Raw genomic sequence first — 26,939 nt, forward strand, 5'->3', positions numbered from 1 at the left:
CTGTCGAAGTGCTGTGAGAAAAGATACACACGCAATTGACACCAGTACTGGAAAAGGAAGGAACTGCATTCCTGGGCCCAGTTCCACCTGGACCAGGTAAGGATCAGGATCTTAGCGGGAAGGATAAATAGGCATCTTGCCCCCTCTTTTTTTTATGATACGATACACAGCCTGTTGTTTTCACTGTGTGGTATGTTTTTATGTTTTAACATATGGTACTATATTAAAGGGGCTTGAGAGAGGTCCATGCAGGATCTTCCAGGCTGTTGTGCTGCTGCTCACACAAACAAGGAATTTTAGTCACACGGCTGTAAGTTAGTAAATGGGGGTGGATGGGAGGCTTGGATGGATAAGTTGAAGGAATAATAATTCAAAAATAAAGGCAGAGAGTGGATTAGTAGTCAGAAATTGAGCATTACACACTGCAGATAAAGGAGAAACTAAAAGATGTAAAGTCATTAAAACAGGGAGAGAAATAAGGAAAAAGGGAGGGAAACAAACAACTTAAGAGCAGAAGGCTGTGTGGCCTACTTGAGTATTTTTCATAAAAACAAGTTATAGGTACAAATGTAACTTAAGGGTGGCCATTACAGAGACAAGGCTACAAAATGGTCAGGGACAGAAACAGAGTACCAGGTTATAAACTCTGAGATGAAAGGGAATCAGTACAAGAGAAGAGTAGTATTTGTGATTAAGGATGAAATTATATCTGCAATAAGCCTTCTGCTCTTAAGTTGTTTTTCTCCCTTTTTCCTTATTTCTCTCCCTGCTTTAATGACTTTACATCTTTTATTTGTATTAAATATTAGAAATAAGGTATAGATTTGAGTGGGTTTAATTTAGTGTCTTTGTGTAAGAGAAGTAAAACTCTAATTCCATTCATGCTCGACAATGGTATTTGTATGTGTGGTGGTTTGGCCAGTTCAAACTGTGCTTCTGTTGAGCTTAGGGAGGGTTACAGCATGAAAATTAAATAAGCAGAGAGAAGTGCAGATCCACCGTTCCCTGAAACTGGCAACTCGGGTGGACAAGGTGGTCAAGAGGTGTATGGCATGCTGGCCTTCATTGGTCGGGGCGTTGAGTATAGGAATTGGAAAATCATGTTGTACAAGACTTTGGTCAGGCTGCATTTGGAGTATTGTGTACAATTCTGGTCGCCACACTACCGGAAGGATATTGATGCATTGGAAAGGGTGTGGAAGAGATTTACCAGGATATTGCCTGGTTTGGAGGATATGGACTATGAGGAAAGGTTGAACAAACTTGGATTGTTTTCATTGACGCATCCCAGGATGAGGGGGGACCTGCTCGAGCTTTACAAGATTATGACAGGCTCGGATAGAGTGGATAGTCAGAGTCTTTTTCCCAGGGTCGAAGGGTCAATTACTCAGAGGCATAGGTTGAAAGTGAGGGGGGGAAAGTTTAAAAGAGATGTAAGGGGCAAGTTTTTCACAAAAAGGGTGGTGAATGCCTGGAGGTGGTGGAAACAGACTCTATAACAACATTCAAGAGGCATCTGGATAGATACATGAATAGGCAGGGAACAGAGGGATATGGACCACATAGAGACAAGAAAGTATTAGAGGCGCATCTGCGTCGGTGCAGACTTGGTGTTCCTATGCTGTACTGTTCTTTGTTCTAAGGAAAAGTAATTTCTTCATAACTGGGGGCATCTTTAGTGTAGGAAGGCTTTTTAAGATTAGTTTTAGCTAAATTCTTAGCTGTTGGGGCTAGGAAGCGAGAAAGGGAATAGCTCTCAGCTCTGTTAGAGGAAAGGAAATATCATGGAGTAATGGTTAATAAAAAGTGCAGAAATCTAAGGAACAGCCAGTTTACAAAAATTAGAGAAATGATAAAGTTTCAAAGGTCTGAAATTGAAAGAACAAAGAGGAGGTGGAACTAGAACAGAGTACTGTTCAGTGAAAACAGACACAGCTGAGGAGAAGTTGGCGAGTGAGATGCCTGAAAGTTGTCTGAAGTGATTCTAAGGTTTGAGAGATTTTACTGCAGCCTGTGGAACGTGAGTTGAAATAATTGTGGAAATCAGTAGCTGAATCTTGAGAGTTTGTGAAAAAAACATCTAAGACAAAAGGATAGGGTGAAAAACCTGGAGCTGAATTCCTTATCAAACCGGTGGAGTGGAAGCTCTGTTTGAAGCTTTGATAGTTGGAAAACTTGCCATGGATTCTTAAAGAATACAACTGGTGGAAATCATTGTTTGAAAGAAGATTTTAAAGTGTGACTTCTTGGACTTGGAGTTGGAAACACTTTTGTGTGACAAATCATCTGGGATGAATTTGAGGAGAAATCCACGGAAGATCGGTTGAGTGGCAATGGGCCATTTGATTTCAGAGTGGTATTTCAGTGGTATCCCCTCAGGGACATTAATGGTGGGGGATTCAGCAATATTAATGTCATTGAATGTAATGGGGAGATGGTTAGATTCTTGTTGGAGATGGTCATTGCCCGCCACTTAGGTGGCGAGAATGTTACCAGCCAGTTGACAGCCCATGCATGGATATTGTCTGGGTCTTTCTGCATTTGGACATGGACTGCTTCTGTATCTGAGGAGTCACGAATGATACTGAACATTGTGCAGACATCAGTGAACATCCCCACTTCTCACTTAATGATGGAAGGAAGGCCATTGATGAAGCAGCTGAAGATGGTTGGGCCTAGGACACTATCCTAAGGAACTCTTGCAGCAATGTTCTGGAATTGAGCTGATTGATCTCCAACAATTATAACCATCTTCTTTGTGCCAGGTATGACTTCAACCACTGGAGAGCTTTCCTCCTGATTCCCATTGATGCCAACTTTACTAGAGCTCCTTGATACCAAATTATATTTTGATGTTGAGGGCAGTTCTCACCTCACTTCTGGAGTTCAACTTTTGTGATTGTTTGAAGCGATAATACGGTCAGGAGTTGAGTGAACCTGACGGAACCCAAACTGAGTGTCAGTGGGCAGGTCATTGCTAAGCAAGTGCCATTTGATCACAGTATTCCTCCCAATATTGCTGAAATGATGTTTAAATTTGCATTGATAAAGAGCATTATCAGCTTGGAAACCCATTTCATGTGGGCAAGTAGATTAATCAGCAATATGTTGGGTGTAAATCCTGAGATTTTGAGGTGGTATCAGATACACTTTTGCTAATTGATCTTCACGTGCTGGTAAACCTGCTGATACATCCGAGGCCATTCAAAAATATTCAACAGTACTCTAAAAGGGCAGAAATCCAGCATTACTTAGTTTTGTTTTTTTTCTGAATTAAATATCATTACTTTATAACATTCAATATAAAGTCGTAATGGCACAGGAGGAGGCCATTCAGCCCATTGAATCCATGCCAGCTCCTCATAGCGCAATGCAGGTATCCCATTTCTCTGCTCTATCCCTGTGGACATGCAAGTTTATTTCCCCAAAGTGCCCATCCAAATGTTCTTGTTGAAATAATTGGTTATCTCCACTTCTACCACTCTAATAGATATTGAGTTCCAAGTCATTACTACTTGCTGCATAAAAAGGTTCTCTCTCGCATCCCATCTGCATCTCTTGCCAATAAAACATAAATCCATTTCCCTTATTGTGCAATAAGGTAATGGGAAGAGCTTTTCTTGGTCTACCTTAGTTAAAGTTAGTCATAACATGCCTTTTCTTCCAACCTCCTTTGCTCCAAGGAAACCAATCCACTTTCGCCCCCCTTAACCTTGTAGCTAAAATCCCTCATCACTGAAACCCTTTCTGATACATCTCCTCTGTACCCTTTGAAAGACCTTCACCATTCTTCCTAAAATGTGATGACCAGAACTGGATGCAATATTTTAGTTGAGGCCTAACCAGAGTGCCATAAAGGTGAAGCCCACGATCCCATAAGCTTTGCTGATTATTTTATTAATATGTCCTGCCACCTTCAAAGATCTATACCGGTAAACCCCCAGATCCCTCTTTAGAATTGTGCTTTTAAGTCTCCTCTTATCTCATCTGGCAAATGAATCAACTCGCACTTCTCTATGCTAAATTCCATCAGCCACATATCAGCCCATTCTGCTAGCTTATCTATGACATGTCACAACTGATCGGTATCATTCTCACTGTTTGCCACACCTCTAAATTTGATAATATTGGCAAATTTTGAAATTTCTCTCTGTATTCTCTATGCATGTCTCTCTGTATATTGGGTGGCACGGTGGCACAGTGATTAGCATTGCTGCCTCACAACGGCAAGGACCCGGGTTCAATCCCTGGTTTGGCTCACTGTTTGTGCAGAGTCTGCATGTTCTCCCCATGTCTGCATGGGGTGGTTCCCCCAGGTGTGTGGTTCCCCCTGGTTGCTCCGGTTTCCTCCCACAGTCTGAAAGACGTGGTGGTTAGGTGCATTGGCCATGCTAAATTCTCCTTCAATGTACCTAAACAGGCGCTGGAGTGAGGCGACTAGGGGATTTTCACTTCATTGCAATGTTAATGTAAGTCTACTTTTACACAAATAAGCTAAACTATTCCAATATCCAAGCCATTTACATTTCTCTCAAAACAAAATGCACAGTTCTGTCTATCATTCTCTGGTCTGAAAAATAACCATTTATCGCCACTTGCTGTTTTCTGGCCCGTTGCCAATTTCTTTGTGCAAGCTGACACTGACCCCCCCAACTCCATGTACCTCAATTTTGTTAACCTGCCTTTTAGGTGATTATTTGTCAAATGTTTTCTTTAAATCCACATAGACATTCCCTTCATCAGCCTTTTCTATTACTGCATCACAAAACTCAGTTTATCAGCCAAGCATGATTTGTGTTTTACAAATCCATGCTGCCTCTCAATTAATTCCAAACCTTTCTAAATGCCTAGTGAGTTTTTTTTTTCTTGATTATTGTTTCTGAAACCGTACCCAGTATTAATATTAACCCAACCAACCTATACTGCAGTGTCCTTCCATACTCTCTTGAACTGTCTCGCGTGCCACTCGCCAAACCTCTGGCATCTCCCCATATATGGGGAAGATTGGAAAATTATGGCAAATGTTGCCACTATTTCCACCTCCACTTCTTTGAGCATCCTCTTTGTCCTTAACAGGTGCAATTAGAAAATCTACCATATGTAATTTAAACTGATTTGTCAATGCAGAAAGAATCTGAGTCAAATATATCTAACTCTAGTTTCTATTTTTAAATATATTGTTTCACTTCTAGGTACCTTTGTAGTGGTGCTGATGTAATTACCACAGCTACGTACCAAGCAACTGTGGAAGGATTTGTTAAGTATCTTTGTTTGAAATCGGATGAGGCAGTTCTGCTTTTGCAATCAGGAGTACAACTTGCTAAAGAGGCGATTGATGAGTTTCTCTCAGAATATAAAGGTTCAGGCAAGTTTTGCAGCTACTGTTGGCTTTTCATTTCACACTTGCTTTTCAGTCTAACTTCACAACCCATTGAAATCTTGCAAATATCTTTTTCAACCAAATTGAGAACCAAGAATATAACTCTATATTTTTCTTCTGTATAGAATGTTGCTTTTGAAGTATTACTTTCTGGGGCTGCAAATTCCCCCACCGTTCTATTGTCAATTTTAATGTGAAATTTAGCCAGTGATAATTTCATTAGTGGAGCTAGTACACATAGAGTACCTTTAAATCTGGCAACCTGTGTTGGATTTTGGAACTTGCCAGTTTTTGGGAGGAAAGAAAATTGCAACACATCGACTCAAATAGGAAAGTCTTAATGAATCGGAGACATGAGAAAACCAACTGATATAATTAATGGCCATGTTGCTGCTGATATTAATTAACTTCTCGCACATTGGACTGAATAACTTTTTCATACCTCTGTACTTCCCTACATCAGCGAACCCTGTTTAAAATGGGAAAAGATCAAACAAACAGATGATTTTGAAAATGTCCTATAGTTGTAACTGAAAACTATTTATTACTTAGGCAAAATTATACCATACTCTTTAATAACTCTCTCTTAACTGACTTGGGCTATCTTCAGGAAGGCAACCAGTGCCCACGGAATTTAAAAGGTGTTTGGGAATCAGGTGCAGTGTTTGAATTTAAGTCTGTGGGCTCCTATTTGGGTGGTCTTAATGGCATCAAAACTCAATACAGGTAACTTGTGCTGTGACAAGAATAGACATATGTCCTGATCCCAAGTACAATGTAATTTACTTGTATCATATCTTCAATATCATGTTTAATAGATATTTCCAATTTTCTCTCCTTCTCTCTTGAAAGCATAGACTCATGAAGAGGTATAATGCCAGAGATGTTTGCATCCCTTTCAGCACTTAGTTAAAGTTGTTATAAGGAGCATCACAGCCAAAGTTGGTCTTGTTCTAGCTCAACACCCACATGCACATTTCTAGCATGGGTGGGACCCTAATGTTCAGGAGTGAGGATGCAGGTTGTTTCTTCAGGATGCTTATGTGTGGCACCTGAATCATCATTCTGGCGATGAACAACCTATACCTCACAACAGGGGATTGAACCTGAGAACTTGCTGATCAATGTAGCTAAGCTGCTCACTTGATAAATTTGCTGGCCTAGTCACTTTCTATAAGTTTCTTATGTAATGTAATTTATCTTGGGTGTTCCTATTATCAGTAACATAATTAAAATATTTTGCAATTTTAAGACAGGGGAAAACCCCTTATTGCAGGTTCCATTGGGCCTTATGGAGCTTTTCTGAATGATGGTTCTGAATATTCAGGAAGCTATGTTGAAAGCATGACTAAAGAGGTATGGATCAAATTGTATATGATATGAGTGACTTACGAAGTAGCAATTTTGTCTTATCCAATCGCTAGTATATATACAGAATATTATTTCCTGATGTATTCATGCATATTTAGGATTAGGTGTTAAACTTCTGCAAAACAGACAATTGTAATTGTGACAGTGCTGAACTAGAGATTGAAGTCAATTCCCATATAAGAACTTGGTAAATTGCACCTGGAAAATAAACCTGAGATTCCAGCTCAAGATGGGTGGTTGACTGTTGATACCCTGTCAAGAGAACTTGACTCCGAATACAGTCAATAATTCCAGCCTTGGCAATGTCGTCAATACCCCGCAAAGAAATAATAAAGTAAGCTCTGGTTAGGTGGACCTTTGCTTTTTTTGCAGTTTAATTTTGAGAGTGAAAGGAACATTGTCCAATTTTTTTTGAAGTGTTTAACAAACAAAGAATAAGAAATACATCATTCATACCTCAATCATGTCAATCCTCATGTCACTCAGTAGTGTTTCTGAGCTTCAGAAAATGGAGGTCCTGTCTCATGATCACAATTTAGTTCTTTAAGGAACAATGGTAGATGACTTTTACAACTTTGATTTCCAGAGTGTTTGATAAATTGAATGGTATTGGATACAATTGGATTATATGGGATTATTAGACTGTATTGGATGAATAACTGGTTGAGATGTCAAAGGCAACTGGTTGACATTAGTGGAGCACAACTGAATGGGACATGGTCATGAGTAAATTTTCACAAGCCTCTATTAGGAACCCAGAACCTTGTGATTCAGAGGCAAAAGTACCACAATTGAGCCACAGCTGACACTAAGATTAAAGTTATTAAACATTTAAGAGTTTAAATTAAGCTCTTTGATAATTACTCTATTATCTATCAAGGTATCATGTATTAATTGTAAATTTTACTCGGACCATTGGGTGGCTGGTATGGGAAATAGAAAATATTCCACTGTGCTGTAACATTAGAAGAACATCAGTTTTATCATTGTTACACAAGAACTAGGAATGATTGCGCCAATATTTGATTCAAATGTCTGAAATAGAAAGGTTTCTGGACCGAGAGAGATGTGGATACTGGTCGGATAACCCGCATTTGCCAGCCTTGCATTGCACTTTACAGTGGCCTGTGCAAGACTGATACTTGTTGTACAACTAGTCTCTTTGAATCATAGAGTCATAGAGATTTACAGCATGGAAACAGGCCCTTTGGCCCAACTTGTCCATGCTGCCCTTTTTTTTTAAAACCCCAAAGCTAGTCCTAATTGCCAGCATTTGGCCCATATCACTCTATACCCATCTTATCCATGTAACTGTCTAAATGCTTTTTAAAGGACAAAATTGTACCCGCCTCTACTCCTACCTCTGACAGCTTGTTCCAGACACTCACCACCCTCTGTGTGAAAAAATTGCCCATCTGGACACTTCTGTATCTCTCTCCTCTCACCTTAAACCTATGCCCTCTAGTTTTGGACTCCCCTACCTTTGGGAAAAGATATTGATTATCTAGCTGATCTCATTATTTTATAGACCTCTATAAGATCACCCCTCAGCCTTCTACGCTCCAGAGAAAAAAGTCCCAGTCTATCCAGCCTCTCCTTATAACTCAAACCACCAAGTCCCGGTAGCACCCTAGTAAATCTTTTCTGCACTCTTTCTAGTTTAATAATATCCTTTCTATAATAGGGTGACCAGAATTTCACACAGTGTTCCAAGTGTGGCCTTACCAATTTCTTGTACAACTTCAACAAGATGTCCCAACTCCTGTATTCAATGTTCTGACCAATGAAACCAAGCATGCCGAATGCCACCTTCATCACTCTGTCCACCTGTGACTCCACTTTCAAGGAGCCAGGAACATGTACCCCTAGATCTCTTTGTTCTGTAACTCTCCCCAACGCCCTACCATTAACTGAGTAAGTCCTGCACTAGTTCAATCTACCAAAATCACCTCGCATTTATCTAAATTAAACTCCATCTACCATTCGTCAGCCCACTGGCCCAATTGATCAAGATCCTGTTGCAATCCAAAATATCTTTCTTCACTGTCCACTATGCCACCAATCTTGGTGTCATCTGCAAACTTACTAACCATGCCTCCTATATTCTCATCCAAATCATTAATATAAATGACATAACAGTGGACCCAGCACCGATCCCTGAGGCACACCGCTGGTCACAAGCCTCCAGTTTGAAAAACAACCCTCTACAACCCTCTGGCTTCTGTCATCAAGCCAATTTTTTATCCATTTAGCTACCTCACCCTGGATCACGTGAGATTTAACCTTATGTAACAATCTACCATGCGGTACCTTGTCAAAGGCCTTGCTTAAGTCCATGTAGACAACATCAACTGCACTGCCCTCATCTACCTTCTTGGTTACCCCTTCAAAAAACTCAATCAAATTTGTGAGACATGATTTTCCACTCACAAAGTCATGCTGACTGTCCCTAATCACTCCTAATTATTCATTGAATTTATAGTCCTAATATTCAAATTATGGGGATATTAGTCTTTTATTGTGATGTGAAAAAAACAAGATTTTATTTCACAAAATACACACTTTTCTTCAGAAGTAAGCATTTCCTTCTCGAGGGCAATTGGCAATGGGCAATAAATGTTTGCCTAGCCAGCGATGCCCACATCCCATTCATTAATACATTTATAAAAATTGGTTAATCAGCGAAGTGCAATGAAGATAACGCTATTAATTTCAACTTGATCATGGATAAAGATAGATCTGGTCCTCGGGTTAAGGTTCTAAACTGGAAAAAGGTCAAATTTGAAGAAATGAGAAAGGATCTAAAAAGCGTGGATTGCGACAGGCTGTTCTCTGGCAAGGGTGTGAATGGTAAGTGGGAGGCCTTCAAAGGAGAAATTTTGAGAGTGCAGAGTTTGTATGTTCCTGTCAGGATTAAAGGCAAAGTGAATAAGAATAAGGAACCTTGGTCGAGGGATATTGGAACTCTGATAAAGAAGAAGAGAGAGATGTATGACATGTATAGGCAACAGGGAGCAAATAAGATGCTTGAGGAGTATAAAAAGTGCAAGAAACTACTTAAGAAAGAAATCAGGAGGGCTAAAAGAAGACATGAGGTTGCTTTGGCAGACAAGGTGAAGGATAATCCTAAGAGCTTCTACAGGTATATTAAGAGCAAAAGGATAGTAAGGGATAAAATTGGTGCTCTTGAAGATCAGAGTGGTCGGCTATGTATGGAACCAAAACAAATGGGGGAGATTTTAAATGGGTTTTTTGTATCCGTATTTACTAAGGAAACTGGCATGAAGTCTATGGAAATAAGGCAAACAAGTAGGGAGGTCATGGAACCTATAGAGATTAAAGGGGAGGAGGTGCTTGCTGTCTTGACACAAATCCGAGTAGATAAATCCCCGGGACCGGACAGGGTATTCCCTCGGACCTTGAAGGAGACTAGTGTTGAAATTGCAGGGGCCCTGGCAGATATATTTAAAATGTCGGTATCCACGGGTGAGGTGCCAGATGATTGGAGGATAGCTCATGTTGTTCTGTTGTTTAAAAAAGGCTCAAAAAGTAATGCAGGAAATTATAGGCCGGTAAGTTTGACGTCAGTAGTAGGTAAATTATTGGAAGGAGTATTAAGAGATAGGATCTACAAATATTTGGATAGACAGGGACTTATTAGGGAGAGTCAACATGGCTTGTGTGTGGTAGGTCATGTTTGACCAATCTATTAGAGTTTTTCGAGGAGGTTACCAGGAAAGTGGATGAAGGGAAGGCAGTGGATGTTGTCTACATGGACTTCAGTAAGGCCTTTGACAAGGTCCCGCATGGGAGGTTAGTCAGGAAGGTTCAGTCGCTAGATATACATGGAGAGGTAGTAAATTGGATTAGACATTAGCTCAATGGTTCGAACAAGACTTCTTCACCGCACAGGACCTTCAACCGATGCTATACACGAGATACATCGATGACATTTTCTTCCTTTGGAGTCATGGTGAGCAATCACTGAAACAACTATATGATGACATCAACAAGTTCCATCCCACCATCAGACTCACCATGGACTACTCTCCGGAATTGGTTGCATTCTTGGACACACGCATCTCCATTAAGGACGGTCACCTCAGCACCTCACTGTACCGCAAGCCCACGGATAACCTCATGATGCTCCACTTCTCCAGCTTCCACCCTAAACACGTAAAAGAAGCCATCCCTACGAACAAGCCCTCCGAATACACAGGATCTGCTCGGATGAGGAGGATCGCAACAGGCACCTCCAGACGCTGAAAGATGCCCTCATAAGAACAGGATATGGCACTCGACTCATCGATCAACAGTTCCGACGCGCCACAGCGAAAAACCGCACCGACCTCCTCAGAAGACAAACACGGGACACGGTGGACAGAGTACCCTTCGTCGTCCAGTGCTTCCCCGGAGCGGAGAAGCTACGGCATCTCCTCCGGAGCCTTCAACATGTCATTGATGAAGACGAACATCTCGCCAAGGCCATCCCCACACCCCCACTTCTTGCCTTCAAACAACCACGCAACCTCAAACAGACCATTGTCCGCAGCAAACTACCCAGCCTTCAGGAGAACAGTGACCACGACACCGCACAACCCTGCCACAGCAACCTCTGCAAGACGTGCCGGATCATCGACACGGATGCCATCATCTCACGTGAGAACACCATCTACCAGGTACACGGTACCTACTCTTGCAACTCGGCCAATGTTGTCTACCTGATACGCTGCAGGAAAGGATGTCCCGAGGCATGGTACATTGGTGAAATCATGCAGACGCTACGACAACGGATGAATGAACACCGCTCGACAATCACCAGGCAAGACTGTTCTCTTCCTGTGGGGGAGCTCTTCAGCAGTCACGGGCATTCAGCTTGGATCTTCAGGTAAGCGTTCTCCAAGGCGGCCTTCACGACACACGACAGTGCAGAGTCGCTGAGCAGAAACTGATAGCCAAGTTCCGCACACATGAGGACGGCCTAAACTGGGATGTTGGATTTATGTCACATTATCAGTAACCCCACAGCTTGCCTCCTGGGCTTGTAGAATCTCACTAGCTGTTCTGTCTGGAGACAATACACATCTCTTTAACCTGTGTTGAATGCATCCCTCCACCCAAATTGTCTGTACCTTTAAGACCTGGCTGGCTTTAGAGATTCGCATTCTAATTAGTATTCTGTAACTTGATTTCTGTGTCTGTGCACTGTTTGAGAGCAGATATCCACTCCATCTGACGAAGGAGCAGTGCTCCAAAAGCTTATGGTATTTGCTACCAAATAAACCTGTTGGACTTTAACCTGGTGTTGTGAGACTTCTTACTGTCTTTCAATGGAAGAAGCCAGAGAGTGGTAGTGGAGGATTGCTTCTCTGAGTGGAGGCCTGTGACTAGTGGTGTGCCACAGGGATCAGTGCTGGGTCCATTGTTGTTTGTCATCTATATCAATGATCTGGATGATAATGTGGTAAATTGGATCAGCAAGTTTGCTGATGATACAAAGATTGGAGGTGTAGTGGACAGTGAGGAAGGTTTTCAAAGCTTGCAGAGGGATTTGGACCAGCTAGAAAAATGGGCTGAAAAATGGCAGATGGAGTTTAATGCAGACAAGTGTGAGGTATTGCACTTTGGAAGGACAGACTAAGGTAGAACATACAACGTAAATGGTAGGACACTGAAGAGTGCGGTAGAACAGAGGGATCTGGGAATACAGATACATAATTCCCTAAAAGTGGCGTCACAGGCAGATAGGGTTGTAAAGAGTGTTTTTGGTACATTGGCCTTTATAAATCAAAGTATTGAGTATAGGAGTTGGAATGTTATGGTGAGGTTGTATAAGACATTGGTGAGGCCGAATTTAGAGTATTATGTGCAGTTGTGGTCACCTAATTACAGGAAGGATTTTAATAAGGTTGAAAGAGTGCAGAGAAGGTTTACAAGGATGTTGCCGGGACTTGAGAAACTGAGTTACAGAGAAAGGTTGAATAGGTTAGGATTTTATTCCCTGGAGCGTAGAAGAATGAGGGGAGATTTGATAGAGGTGTATAAGATTATGATGGGTATAGATAGAGTGAATGCAAGCAGGCTTTTTCCACTGAGGCTAGGGGAGAAAATAACTAGAGGACATGGGTTAAGGGTGAGGGGGGAAAAGTTTAAAGGGAATATTCTTCACATACAGGTGGTGAAAATTTGGAATGAGCTGCCAGATGAGGTGGTGAATGCGGGCTCACTTTTAACATTTAAGAAAAACTTGGACAGGTACATGGATGAGAGGGGTGTGGAGGGATATGGTTCAGGTGCAGGTCAGTGGGACTCGGCACAAAAATGGTTCGGCACAGGCAAGAAGGGCCAAAAGGCCTGTTTCTGTGCTCTAATGTTCTAATGTTCTAAGATCTAGTTTATAACTTTTTCTGGTTGGTACTTCATTGGAAATGTTTAGACAATTTGCATGATGATGTAATTGTTTCTGTTAGAAGGAAAATTCAGTACTGAAAAAGTTTAAATTCTAGCGTAACTTTGCAGCTGTAGATGCTTGGTATTCAAATATTTTATTTGTGAAATGATTTTGAAATGCTGCATAATCTCTTTGGTTATTGCAGGAATTAAAGGCTTGGCATCGACCTCAGCTGCAGTCTTTGATAACTGCAGGAGTGGATCTCATTGCTATGGAAACCGTTCCTAGTCAGAAAGAAGGAGAAGCTCTGGTGGAACTGCTTAGAGAATTTCCTAACTCCAAAGCCTGGCTGTCATTTTCCATTAAGGTACTTGAAGATAGACTTGAATTATCAATGAAAGTTAGCTTTTCTTAATTTCTAACATTCTTTAAAAACTTTGGCAACAGAATCTGATTGAGTTTATGAATTATATCAAACCAGATCAGGAAGCGACTGGAAGGAATCTGGGAGTCCTAGTCGACTGCTTGCTGGCCATATCTGATCATTGCAGAACTCTCAAAGTTTTACCAAAGCAGCAGAGTTCCAATTTTGAGGTTTATATGTTGAGGAAAGGTTTGGGGATTTGAAATTCCTGGGGCTGGAAAGGATGTATATTGTATAGCCTGATTTTTGCAAGAGATGAGGGACTCAGAAATTTGTGGTAAGAGATGATTCTGTTGTGGTATGTGCCATGGAAAAAATATTCCATTTGCTTCTCAAGGTGGCATATCTGGGGGTTGGCCAGAGCCTCCAGTCCTGCCCCTGCGGCATCAGTAAGCCTAACTACAATATATTTTTGTCTGTAGATGGCTTGAGAATACCTTGGCTAGAGAAAATGGTAAGCTAAATATTTAGCTCAACCTTTCAGTAAGGACAGGTGGCACAGAGGCACAGTGGTTAGGACGGATGGCACAGTGGTTAGGACGGATGGCACAGTGGTTAGGACGGATGGCACAGTGGTTAGGACGGATGGCACAGTGGTTAGCACTGAAGCCTCACAGCGCCAGGGACCCGTGTTGAATTCCAGCTTTAGGTGACTGTCCTGTGTGGAGTTTGCACATTCTTCCCGTGTCTGTGTGAATTTCCTCCAGGTGTTCTGGTTACCTCCCACAGTCTGAAAGGCGTGCTGGTTAGGTGCATTGGCCATACTAAATTCTCCCTCAGTGTACCCGAACAGTTGCCAGAGTGTGGCGACTTAGGATTTACACAGTAACTTCATTGTAGTGTTAATGTAAGCCTACTTGTGACACTAATAAATGAACTAGATGATACTATGAACTTGGCTATCAGACTCATTACAAGAGGTTATTACAAAGTGGGCTTCTTGTGAGCAATTATCCCCCATAATTTTTTTAAAAGTTTATTTATTAGTGCACCTAAAGCGCCTAAAACAGCACGTCTTTTGGACTCTGGAAGGAAACTGGAGCACCTGGAGGAAACCCACGCAGACATGGAGAGAATGTGCAGACTCCATACAGTAACCCAAGCTGGGAATCGAACTTGGGTCCCTGGTGCTGTGAAGCAGCAGTGCTAACCACTGTGCAACCATGCTGCCCTAGTGAAGTACTCCACTGCTCTAAAATGTTCAAACAGAAAACCTGACGAAGAATTGTATCCCTAGTAAGAACTCATCTAATGAGATCAGCCAAAGATAGAATTTAAAGGGAAAGTTTAACTCCTCTCCTCTGGCACAAATGGAGCGTTAGCAGCATCAAAATTGAGATGATTGACTTACCATCATTACCAGGGGCTGGATTTTATAATTTTATGTTGGCGGGAACCTACCCAAGGGAATAAAGGCTGCTGCATTGTCATTTAACAATCAATTATCTGTTGATAGGCTGGAGGGTGACCCCTGCTGTGGGTAAAATAGCAGTGAGGGCAGGATGAGGCCCTTAAGTGGCTATTTATTAATTAGCCACTAGAGGGCCTCAATAGACCCAGTGTGGTTGGCTGCTCAATGCCTTCACTGCCCTCATACAATTCAGGAGTGGGTAAGAAGGCCTTCAAACTGCTGGTGGGGAAGGGTAAATCCCGCACGTATTTCTTAGGGTCTTCTGGCATCCTCACGAATCCATACAAATACATGAAATACATGGGATCCTGATGCATTTTATGTCTACTAAGCAGAGCCAGCACCATTGACCTCTAGCTCAATAAAAATTGGTTGCCAAGAGGAGAAATACTGGAAAGGCAAGTCTTATAATGCTTCTTGTGGGGCCTGGGGAATAGCGCGCTCTTTTGAACTTCATAAGGATTATGTGGGCTGCTACTGTCTCTCCGGCTCCCACCCTGCACAAATCACAGGCCCTTTTCCTCAGTCTGTATTGGTTAGATTGGATTAGCCTCTGGGCCACCCAAACAACCTGGAGATGACGGGCTGTGGCAAAGCTCCTGTTCAAAATTATCGACTGACTGCCAAATGCCAATAATTAAAATAGCCCATTTATTCTCTTCTGTTATTTCATGTTGAGTTTGCAATTTTACTAGTAGTGCTACCAGGACATCCAGTGTGGATTTTTACAGCTTGAGTGCAATTTTTACATTAATTTTCTAATCCTTATTTCAAACTAATCCTTATTTTGAACTATGTTGCAGGATGAACAATGTATTTCTCATGGAGAGAAGTTTAATGATGCAGTAAAATTTGCAATTGCATCTGATCAGTTGGTGGCTGTAGGATTAAACTGCTGCCCCCCTGATTTAGTTAGCCCACTCCTCAGTACTGCCAACAAAAATAGAGGACCAAAAGGAGGATGGATCGTATATCCCAACAGTGGGGAAACATGGAATCCGAGTACACGGTGTGTCATTTAAACCAACGCTTGTAGAACCATTTTGTACAAATAATGTCTCATTTATAATCCTCATCCAACAAGACTTTTAATCCCTCTAAGTCTCTTTGAACAGGTTATTCCTGTTTATTACATCAGTTGCACAGAAATATTAATTGATAGTTATTCAATATGTTTAGTTTTATAGTAGGCTTCTGGTTATGTTGCAAAGATTAAAATTCATCTGTGTTATGGAATTGATGCTCAGCTGAAAGTGTGATTATCCATGAAAGATTGAGAATTCCAGCTGAATGGATGAATGGTAAAACAAAGATGGGTAGATGTGATCATTCGTAGAATCCCTACAGTACAGAAGGAAGTCATTCAGTCCATTGAGCTTGTACCAACAATAATCCCACCCAGGCCCTATCCCTGTAACCCCATGTATTTACCCTGCAAATCCCCCTGAGACTAAGTGGCAATTTAGCATGGCCAATCAACCTAACCCAGACTTCTTGGGTCACAGCGGCAAATATGTCCAAACAGAACTTGAACTATTGTCATTTCATTCTAGTAGACGTCTTTACATTTTATCCACTATGAAATAAAACCGCTTACAAATAAACCAGTTGAAGCCTTGCGTTGTGTTCCCTCGGTCCATCTTTGGGGAACATGTATGTGGTGGTTTTAAAAGATAGGATGTAGGCCTCTTAGGTTTAAACAAACAAAGGGCTTTGATGAAAGGATGTTAATGCTACAGGCTGCTATGATAGACTGCCCTTTTACCCATGCAAATAGCCAATGAAATCATGTGATTGGTCTCCCTGTACCACTGCAAATGAAAGTTGCCATAGGCCCAGATGACCATAGGCTGCTCTCCCCTTCTGAGGTGGAGAGCTGACTGGTGGTGATTTAATCTAAGGATCACTACACCTCAGGCAAGGGACAAAGTTGAGAAGATGGGTCTTCATGAATGCACAAAGCTTTTTCCTCCCCTAAATCAAAGGTTCTTGACACCAATAACAGTATAACGTTAACAATCAAAATGAGCAATATGAACAATTAATAAACAACAAGTCAATAGGTCAGATGTTCCAGTGGCCATTGCTCTGTGTAGTTGTCACTGAATCTTAGAGCATCTGCTTTTTAGTGTTTACTGCAACCTTTGTTGTTTTTGGTTTGATTTTGACATCATCCGTGATTGTCTTAGCCAGCGTCAACGTAGTGTTCTGCGGTTGATTCAGTATTGAAGTGTTCTCAACTAAGCTGCTGACTTTCCCAATTGGTGTGGGTAGTGTCATGTTCTCAGGACGATCCAGGTCTTCTCTTGGCACAGTTTGATGTGGACACTCTTGTCGATTGTCATTGGCAGAGTGGTTCTTGTCGCCAAAGTTGACCAACATGTCTCCTCCAGATTACATAGTCTTGTGTAGATATGGTGTAGGAGACTGTCCTATCTATGCTATGATGATGGCAGATATCCACTTAGTATAGTTCCTTGCCAGAAAATCTTGACCTGACAAAACAGGGTACTTGCTACTTACTGACAGTGCTCCTGGTACTGTCACAGATCTCTTCGGGCAGAGTACATGTCGAGTTTCTTTCCAAAGTTTTCTCCAGAATCTTCGATTATTTTTGGTTCCTCTGGCGGCTGTGAACGTTGTTTGGCACCCCTTCATTGCACCTTTCATCGCCAGCTTTTGTGTAGCGATGATTTTAATTATTTATTCTTCTGTCGGGTGTCTGTCTACAGTACCTTTTCTACTTTTTTTATTTTGGCTGCAAGTATGGTCCTACCACCTCCTTGCCAGTTTTCTATATGATTGTTTTAAAGGCTAGGTTGCAGGTCTCGAAGGTTTAAACAAACAGCTTTATTGAAAGGATGTTAACAGTACAGGCTGCTAAGATAGACTGTCTGTGCCAACAGCTGATGATGTAATCAGTCACGTCATGTGATTGTCTTTAAGGGCTCCTGTTTCACTACAAAGCTGCAAGTGAAGAAACATAGAAATAACACGAATACACAACAATGCACACTTACCACAGAGATCCGATCCAGAACATGAAAATCACTTGTAAATGTAGAGCAGTGAAAAACAATTTCTGCAAGACCCAGGCAACTTCAAGGAATAACTTACTCTACCAAACTGGAGTAAATACCTGCAATAAACCCAAATTTGTAACTAAATTAAACCTAAAAATAAAGCCCAACAGCATTTTGGGTTTTAAAAATAGGGTATAGAGAACAAAAGTAATAATAAATGTGTACAAAACATTGGTTAGGCTCCAGCTAATGATACTGCCTGCAGTTTTGGAAACTTATTATAGGCAGGGAATTAAAGCACTTTAAAGTATACAGTATAGTTTCAAGATAATACCAGGCTTTGGAAACTTTTATGAGAAGAGACTTTAGTAGAAAAGGCAGAGAAATTTAACAAGTTTTAAAATTATGAAGGGTTTGATAGTAAATAGGGATAGATTATTCCTTCTAGTTTGAGAGTTGGTCCTACCACCTCCTTGCCAGTTTTCTATGTGGTTGTTTTAAAGGCTAGGTTGCAGGTCTCGAAGGTTTAAACAAACGGCTTTATTGAAAGGGCCATCAATTTAAAATTTATCACAAACAAGAAAATTGTTTAGGAAAAAGTTCTTCATGTGGAAAGCAGTTAGAGCATGAAATGCTTTGCCATAGAGTGGTTGATGCAGAGACCCAAGCTGCTTTTAATTCAAGACAAAGAGGAAGGTATGGGAAGGAACAGGTTGGTGGGATTACAATACAATGGGCTGAATTGCCGCCTCTGGTGCTGTAAATGTTCTGTCGTAACATTGTTCCTGGCAAATTGTTGTTCTTTAGGTGAGGATTGAAAATTTAGGGACAGGACTTCTTAATGCATGTTTTACCCACAATTAATAGAAGAGACAATATACCACTGCAAATAACCTCAATAAAATGATGAAAAAGGAAGACTTAACTGGGATTCATTTCCATGTGGCACTATTGCTTTTGACCACATTAAAGTTATCATTAAGATATTGATTCTGTTTTACAAATACGTTGTTGGATTATTATGCAACCGTCTCTATATTTGGGAGACAGTGGTCAGTAGTTTAAAAAAACTGTACTACACAGAAAATCACTTTCTACAGCTTTCTCTGTATACTATATAATGCCTAGGCTACATACTTCTTAATGTTGTGTTTTCACTGCCTTATTCTCAGCTGGGAAAACAAGCCAATCAATAATCAACTTGCAAGATTTGCAGTGGAATGGAAAGAACTTGGGGCTAAATGGATTGGTAAGTTTTTAGATCGCCTTGTATGAAAGTAAAGTAAAAGTAAAGTTTGTTTATTCGTCACAAGTAGGCTTACATTAACACTGCAATGAAGTTACTGTGAAAATCCCCTAGTCGCCACACTCTGGCGCCTGTTCGGGTACACTGAAGGAGAATTTAGCATGGCCAATGCACCTAACCTGTACATCTTTGGCCTGTGGGAGGAAACCCATGCAGACAAAGTAGAATGTGCAAACTCCACACAGACAGTGACCCAAGATGGGAATCGAACCCGGGTCCCTGGCGCTGAGGCAGCAGTGCTAACCACTGTGCTGCCCATATGACTATGATCAATGAGACAGTAATAAAAACAATTAAATGTTTGTGTCTTTACTAATCTTAATTAAACAAAGTTCCAGAGAAGATTCTTAATTCAAGATCAGTTGATACTTTTGAAAGGGAGATTAATTGATGTCTGATGAGAGGTGGATTGAGAGTTGTCAGGATATTAACAGCATTGCTTAATTTTGTAGGAAAATAAATTAATCCATGTTTATAGGACTGTTCTTGTACAGTAAAATTAGTACCTGAGTAGTACTAGAATTAGTACCTGAGTGCAAGCAGCATACTTCTAGCAGGGACTTTTCTTCTCTATCTGCTGCTCCTTCACAGCAGTCACCTCCAGAACATGGTGAAGTTTCACATTTATATTGATTACTGACAGCTCCACCTCTTCACAAATCTCTCGAGCCATTAACTTAAACCAAAGCAATGTATTCACTTTTCCACTGCATCGAAAATCTGTACATTTAAAAGGTTAGGTATGTTTTTATTCCATTTCTGTTTCTGCATCTGTTTTTCTACCCTTTTGACCATATAATTTTTTGGAAAAGATGAAAATAGAAGCTAAACAATTTCTAACCCTACATGTTAAGTAACTACATGCCTTTAAATGTTGACTATTGTCCTATAACAACAAGAACAATTGCACTTATACAGCATCTTTAACATAGAAAAACCCCTCGGGGGTGGGGGGAATGGAATTTTAAAGTGGGTCTTAAAGGAGGAGGCGGAGAGGCAGAGGGGCTTAAGGATTGATAATATGTGCAATTTTCACCTCTTGCCTTTTCTAGCACAATTTCCATTCAGACTAAAAGTTCATCTTGTGGGTAATTAAGGGCAAGCACAGAATAGCAAACAGGAAGCCTAGACTGTAAATCATTTTTTAAGCTACTAGAATTATTCCAAAGCTGTTCCAAAAATAGGTATTAAATGTATAAATAAACCAACCGCAAAGATTCTCTACATTTGAAATTGCCTATTTGAATCCTTCTGGAAGAATACTCAAGTGTATGTGGGACACCCCTCCACCCCTCTTGATCTCAAATCAAGAGACGTCAGCCAAACCACCAGACGACACAACTTGTGCATATCCTACTCCTACATCTACAGATTCTGTTCCTCCCAAGTACTCAGCTCTTCCAATACACTCAATATCTGGAATCCTCTACTCCCGACTTGGAAACATTCTCTACCACCCCAACCGATTTCATACTCTTATAGACCCACATCCCACTTTCAGAATTCTTGCAGAACACAAGACTTTCCTAATATTTGCAACTCCTATACTTCCAAATAACCCAGATACCAGGAACCAATCTATTATCAAGACCATTGATTTACAGTACAATGGAAAACTGCAAAATTATATAATTCAATCCAAAAATTCCAAGATAATTTAAAAAATGCTTTTCAAAATATTCACCATAAGTCAGTGGCCTAATAAGTGTGTCACGTGATATGCAACTTATGAAATATTCTCAGACTGAGCAAATCACTAGCATATAACTGGTGAATTATTCTAAGATTAACTATCCTGCTTGTATGTTTTGAACCTATAAAGTTCCCATATTTTACAACTATTTTTCTATCCCACACCATACTGTGATTTTTGAACTACACCAAAGGATTTTTGAAAATCTAAGTACAAAGCATCAATTGCACTTGCCTGGTAACTGATCTTTTTGTAAAGCTCCAGAAGGTTAGATAAACTTTACCACTTTTAGTCAAAATTAACTTTTTTCCTAATGTTGCTTCATATTCTCTCAAAGATTGCTCTCTTACAGATCAACATTTTTGTGTCATAGTTTTATTTCCATAGTCATTTCAATTCCAATGATATGGTGATCACCTGGATTCTCTTGTTCCTTTCTTGCATACCATACATAGACCAATTATCTGGACATTGGATAGCTCTACTTATGTTTTTTGTTCAATAAACTAAGTATGAAAATTTACTCCTTTTTATCTATGGCATTTTGTTTTAAAGTACTGGATATATTTTGTTCAAAAACAATTGTATTTTTCAATAAATGCATGACTTACCACTAACAGTTTTTTTTATTCATTCATGGGATCTGGCCCACCCCTAATTGCCCTTCAGAATTAATACCCCAGATTTTGTTTTGGAATAATAATGAGGCTAACAGCTTTACTTCCAGGTTTGGACTCTACATATCACTGAGGATTCTTAAATCAGATTGGTTGAAACATTTTGCTATTTCTTGCCCTGCTTACAAGTTATAGATCATAGATAATCCAACGCTAGACCTCTTACTGGAACAATTTGCACATTTTTCTGTGTGCAAATTGCCTGCCTAAATAACAAGCTCTGCAGTTCAAAAGTAATAAACTGCTATCTAAATATAAAGCCAATCATTTCTCTTAAGGGGTTTATTAGTTGTTGTGAGATTTCACTGCCCCGTTTCACACTCATTTACAGTCAGTGCCAGACTATCAGGCTGCAATATCCAACACAGCCATGTCTGAGATTGTTCACATTTGTTATTTTCCAGTCAGAGTCAATGGAGAGCAAGGAGTGGGCACCCTGACCAATTTTCACATCCCAACCATAGGGACACTGAGGCCATTTATAGCACGCCTAACATTGTTTTGACTGTGATCAGAAAACTCAGATCTTGGAGAATTAGTTTCTAATCTTAATGAACTGAAACACTGGAGAACCTAAATATACTTGTGGATGAAATGTATTAGGTATTCTCTATCTCCAGCAGCAGCAAGTTTTAAACATGAACACTTTGCTGTAATAAATTCTATTATCTTCACTATCTGCATTTCAAATGCTGTGTAACTCTTAAATCATGAGCCTAAACATAAATATGCTGTAACATCTAGCATCATGTCATGTCTATCTATAACTAATAGTTAAACTTGGTGTTTGCTTAATGTTTAATATTAATAACTGAATTGACCCTTCTAATTGTACTAATCTATTACAGGTGGCTGCTGCCGAACTACCCCAGCTGATATAGCAGAGCTGCGAGATACTTTAAAAGCAAATCTGTCACAGCAATGAGCTTCAAATATTGCAAGAAGAATGTGAATGCTGTTAATTTTCTTCACCATTATCACCAATTACAGTTTTTAAAATACTGTACATACCATTAGCCTGTTAAATTATGTATCAACTAGAATGGTTGCTTGGTGAGTTTACAAAATTCTTATTCTGATGTACTGTTTACCTGATCTCCAAATGGAAGAAAGTATACAGTGATCTTTCAAAAGTTTAAATTTGGAATAACCCAAAAGATGACTTCCCCATACTATGGTCATTTGATCAGCATGAGCAGCTACTGTAACCTATTATGGTGACTAGGTTACTGAACAAAAGCAATTTCACAGTAATTTTCTTACTGTATCTGAGCATTAGTTTCATGGAAAAACATTAATATATAAATTATTGCAAGAGAAGCTTTATCATAACTTTAAAGTGAGTGAAGATGCCAATTTTAAATGTTAGATGCTTGTTTAAAAATTGGTAGTTTTTGTGTAAATTAGGTGCTCTCCCAGTAATGAAGCAAATTCAGGCTGCTGCGATAAAATTCGAAGAATTTTCAGGGCCAGAGTATCAGCAGCTGTATCACTGTGCAGAACATCAAAAGCTAGTTCACGCAAGAAGAATGGAGACGTAAGAACGATCACAAGATTTTGGTTGAAGTTAGACCTGGACAACATTCAGGTTTGGGGTGATAAGTGGCAAGTAACATTGTGCCACACAAGTGCCAGGCAATGACCATCTCCAACAAGAGAGAATCCAACTATCTCCCCTTGGTATATCTGGAAGAACTGTAATTTTACTTTTGCTGTCCATTTAAAATATCTTATGTAAGTCCTATTTTATCAAAACGATTCCTCATAGCCGAATTATTTTAACCAATTTTCTGTTTTTTGGAAGGAACTGATGCTTTTAGGCAAGAGCAACCTCCTGGCTCTTTCTGACCGCATCTTTCTTTTTGGTGGTTCCCAGTGTTGCAATGGCTAGAGCACTGTAGAACATTAAAGTTCTCTGTAGATTCAAATGTAACTGTGGCTTTACATTATGTGGACATGTTGAGTGATAAGTCAACCAAGATCCTTGGGTTCCTTCCTTAACATTGCTAACCTGCCCCCTAAGTTTACTTTGAATATACAGGATAAGGCAGTTGTCAATAATGAATGCCATTTGCTCAAACATTCCCAACATAAACCTTGTTGAGTTCCCTATAGTTCTTAGCTTGCTGGGCTAGACAGGACTTCTTTGAGTGCAAATATATTGTAGCAGTAGTCTGTGTCTTTGTAAGAATAAAGAGAACATCTGTTTTAATGATTTGAGAAAACATTGTATCCAGATAACTTACACAAGAATCTCTGAACCAAAAGGGGCCCATACTTTCCTGTAAATATTTGCTGATTGCATTGCAACAAACAGATGTCATGTTGATCAAAAGGCTAGCTAGTACAATGCACTGTTGAGCTATCTTAGAGATGTTCCTATTTGTTAGGTAATCTCAGTAGCAGAATGACTCAAGACATAAGGTTATGGGTTCATAGAATATACAACAAAGAAACAGACCATCTGGCTCAACCTCAGTCCATGCTGGTTTTTATAGTCCGTTCAATCCATTCCAGAATTTGAGCACAATTCACACTTACTACCATAGCGCAGTAATGGAGTAAAGCGGATTAGCAGTTCTAAGGAAATTCTGTCGTCTATTGCGCACACCCCTACCTGTGCAACAATTTTAAAAATATATTTTAGATTGGCTCATGCTGGAAGCAGAATAAGGTAACTATCGTCACATTGATATTATACTGTTGAGCATAAAATGTATAAAACAAGTTTATCCTGCAGTCTTGAAAGACGTTCTATTCAAATGGTGAAAAACCAGATGTGTATTTTCCTTTCCTAGTTACATTTTGATAAGGCATTTTATTGCAAATATGTTCCTAAATTCTATTCTAATAAACTATGGCTTTTCTTAAGGCATTTTTTCATCAGTCTGCATTGAACTATACTTAAAATAGTCTCCACCTCGCTATATCTTCAGTATGACCAACTATATTTCTTGCACAGACATCAGCCCACAACTTGAATAAATCAGAAGAGCACTTTATTAATTTTTAAAATGTAATCTCAGAAAAAGAGATTCTATTTTTGCGTACAATGGTTTCTGGAACTCATTCTCTTTTAAAAAAGCTATTGGAAATAAAAACAGGACTTGTATTTAACAACTCCTCAATGTGCTTACATTGGTTTTAATCCCTACTATTATGCAACAGTATTGTATACAACAGACTGACCTATGTATTATTTATTACACAATTATAACATAGGTTTTCAACTTCACTTTTGCAACACTTAACATCACTGGAAAAACAATTTGCTGAGACCAATCTTATTTTTCTCAAAAGCTTTTGCAGACCACACTTCACGCTTGTAATGCCCAAAATTCTGAATCCAAAGCACTCCCAAATCATTTTACGTCCCAACTCTTCATACCTCAAGTACATTCCACTGTTACACTATTAAATTCATTCAATACTTTCTTCATCAGTGTCACTTTCAGGCGATACACCATCTCTATAATCGTATGGACTTGAGATTTGCTTCCACTCAGATGTTTGCTGAAATCCATCACTGTTAATTGTGTCATTCGTTGATGGTTCATGATGATCATTTAAAACTCTTTCCAGACCAATGGCAGAATTGGCCTTGCATTCTGATACCTTTGAACGTGTTTCACATCTGAAATTTCCAATGTTCATCATCCAAGTGCTTAATTTTTGCCAGTTCAGTTTTTGGAATGCAATTATGCAATGCAGGTTTCCACCAACCTAATTAGAGACCACATCAAACAATTAAACAATCATAGAATGATACAGAACAAGAAATCATCAGGCCTATCTCATCTACTATAAAGAGAAATGCAGTTAGTCTCACTTGTCTGCTCTTTCTCTGTAGTCTTGAAATTTTTTTCCTTTCCAAGTATTTATCCAATTCCAATTAAAGTTATTATTGAATCTGCTCCCTCTTCAATTTCAGGCAGTGATTTCAGATCATAACTCATTGTGAAATATTTTTCCTCCTGTTGCTTCTGGTTCTTTTGCTAATTACCTTATGTCTGTCCTCTGGTTGACAAACCTCCTGCTGGTATTTCCTTCTGTCAAAACCCTTCAAGATTTTGAAAACCTCTTATAAAATTTCCCCTTAATCTCCTCTGCTCAAAAAACAATCCTCGATTAATAAGTCCATGTAAGTGGTGTGACAAAAATATATTTTTCAATATTTTCCCAATATCACTGAAACAGGCACGTGTGTGTGTGAAATTGAGAAAAACCAGTGATTTTTCCCATATTGAGACGAGAGAGAGAAACCCATGCAATACTACCCTTATAGCAAGGCCTGGAAAATCCTGCCCACTAACATAAGGGGTATTTCGCTCTGAGTTTAACTAAGAAATCTTTTGGGAAATGTTTGTAGAACTACTGTTTACTATGTAAATGTAATCTTTGGGTTTAAGTTTGCTCTTTTTAAATAAACATTTAAATTTAATATCTTAAAGTAGTTTGAATGTTTTACTCCTGACTTCAGTGCAGAGACTTTCTCATAATAAAATACAAATTGCAAATCGTGATAGTTCGTCCAAATTTCCCTTTGGAATTTGGGCAGCCCAGCAATTTCCACCTGCCTTATCATAACCGAAATATTTCATGTCTGGTACATGCTAGTAAATCTCTGCATATCCTCTTAAGGCCCTGGTGTCTTTGCCATCTGGGGCTGAGCGAATGATTTCTAAAGATGTAGCCTAATTCACTTGACTTGGCACCGTATGCCACTGTTTATAGAGCCAAGAATCAAATGTTTAGAATTATCAATCACAATAGCTTGTAAGGATAACTAAGCTAATTATAGCTTTCGCCCTACATAAATTGAGATTAATGTTAAAGTATTCGCACAAAAATGATCCAGTAGCTTACGTAGTTGTATTGTTCGATTCCCAAGTTCAAAGTTGCAAATTATTGGAATTTGCTTGCTGAGTGATTTTTACTAAAGTAATTAAGGTGTTGCACAAAAGGCATCCTAGAAAGAAGGAAATGCTAATAGGGACAAAACTGATAAGATTCATGCCAGAGAAAGTGTGTGGAGGGCAAGTTCCATCATTGGTACTCACAAAAATCTCATGCTTAAAGGAGTGTTTCAGAAGTTATTCCTTTTATTTCTTCACCACAAGTGTTCTTCTATTTGGTTCTATCAGTATATGGGTCTATCAGTAAATGGGTCAAGGATTACTCTAAATCAAATTTTCACCCAGCTGGTTGATTTATTGAAATAATAGGTGTGATTTTTCTGACCATTCTTGACAGTGGGATCTTC

General features: G+C 39.7%; 2 protein-coding genes across 5 annotated transcripts in view; one reads left to right on the forward strand and one right to left on the reverse strand.

Moving 5' to 3' along the window:
- LOC144499601 (betaine-homocysteine S-methyltransferase) overlaps window positions 1-25,110 on the forward strand; it is a 29,432-nt gene extending 4,322 nt beyond the window's left edge. For 3 of the 4 annotated variants that reach the window (XM_078221743.1, XM_078221742.1, XM_078221744.1), the window contains exons 3-8: window positions 5,193-5,369; window positions 6,637-6,736; window positions 13,348-13,509; window positions 15,781-15,986; window positions 19,173-19,249; window positions 22,525-25,110. In XM_078221743.1, coding sequence (XP_078077869.1) covers window positions 5,193-5,369; window positions 6,637-6,736; window positions 13,348-13,509; window positions 15,781-15,986; window positions 19,173-19,249; window positions 22,525-22,601 — 799 coding nt within the window. In that variant the 3' untranslated portion in view covers window positions 22,602-25,110. Of the gene's footprint in view, window positions 1-5,192; window positions 5,370-6,632; window positions 6,737-13,347; window positions 13,510-15,780; window positions 15,987-19,172; window positions 19,250-22,524 lie in introns of all 4 variants that reach the window. The other variant, XM_078221741.1, reaches the window with a different exon arrangement.
- ercc5 (excision repair cross-complementation group 5) overlaps window positions 1-26,939 on the reverse strand; it is a 119,266-nt gene that overhangs the window by 41,846 nt on the left and 50,481 nt on the right. Inside the window, exon 10 of the mRNA XM_078221430.1 lies at window positions 25,108-25,399. Within this exon, the coding sequence (XP_078077556.1) occupies window positions 25,108-25,399 (292 nt within the window). The remainder of the gene's footprint in view (window positions 1-25,107; window positions 25,400-26,939) is intronic.

The sequence above is a fragment of the Mustelus asterias genome, chromosome 10 (assembly GCF_964213995.1).
Source record: "Mustelus asterias chromosome 10, sMusAst1.hap1.1, whole genome shotgun sequence".
Taxonomy (NCBI): domain Eukaryota; kingdom Metazoa; phylum Chordata; class Chondrichthyes; order Carcharhiniformes; family Triakidae; genus Mustelus; species Mustelus asterias.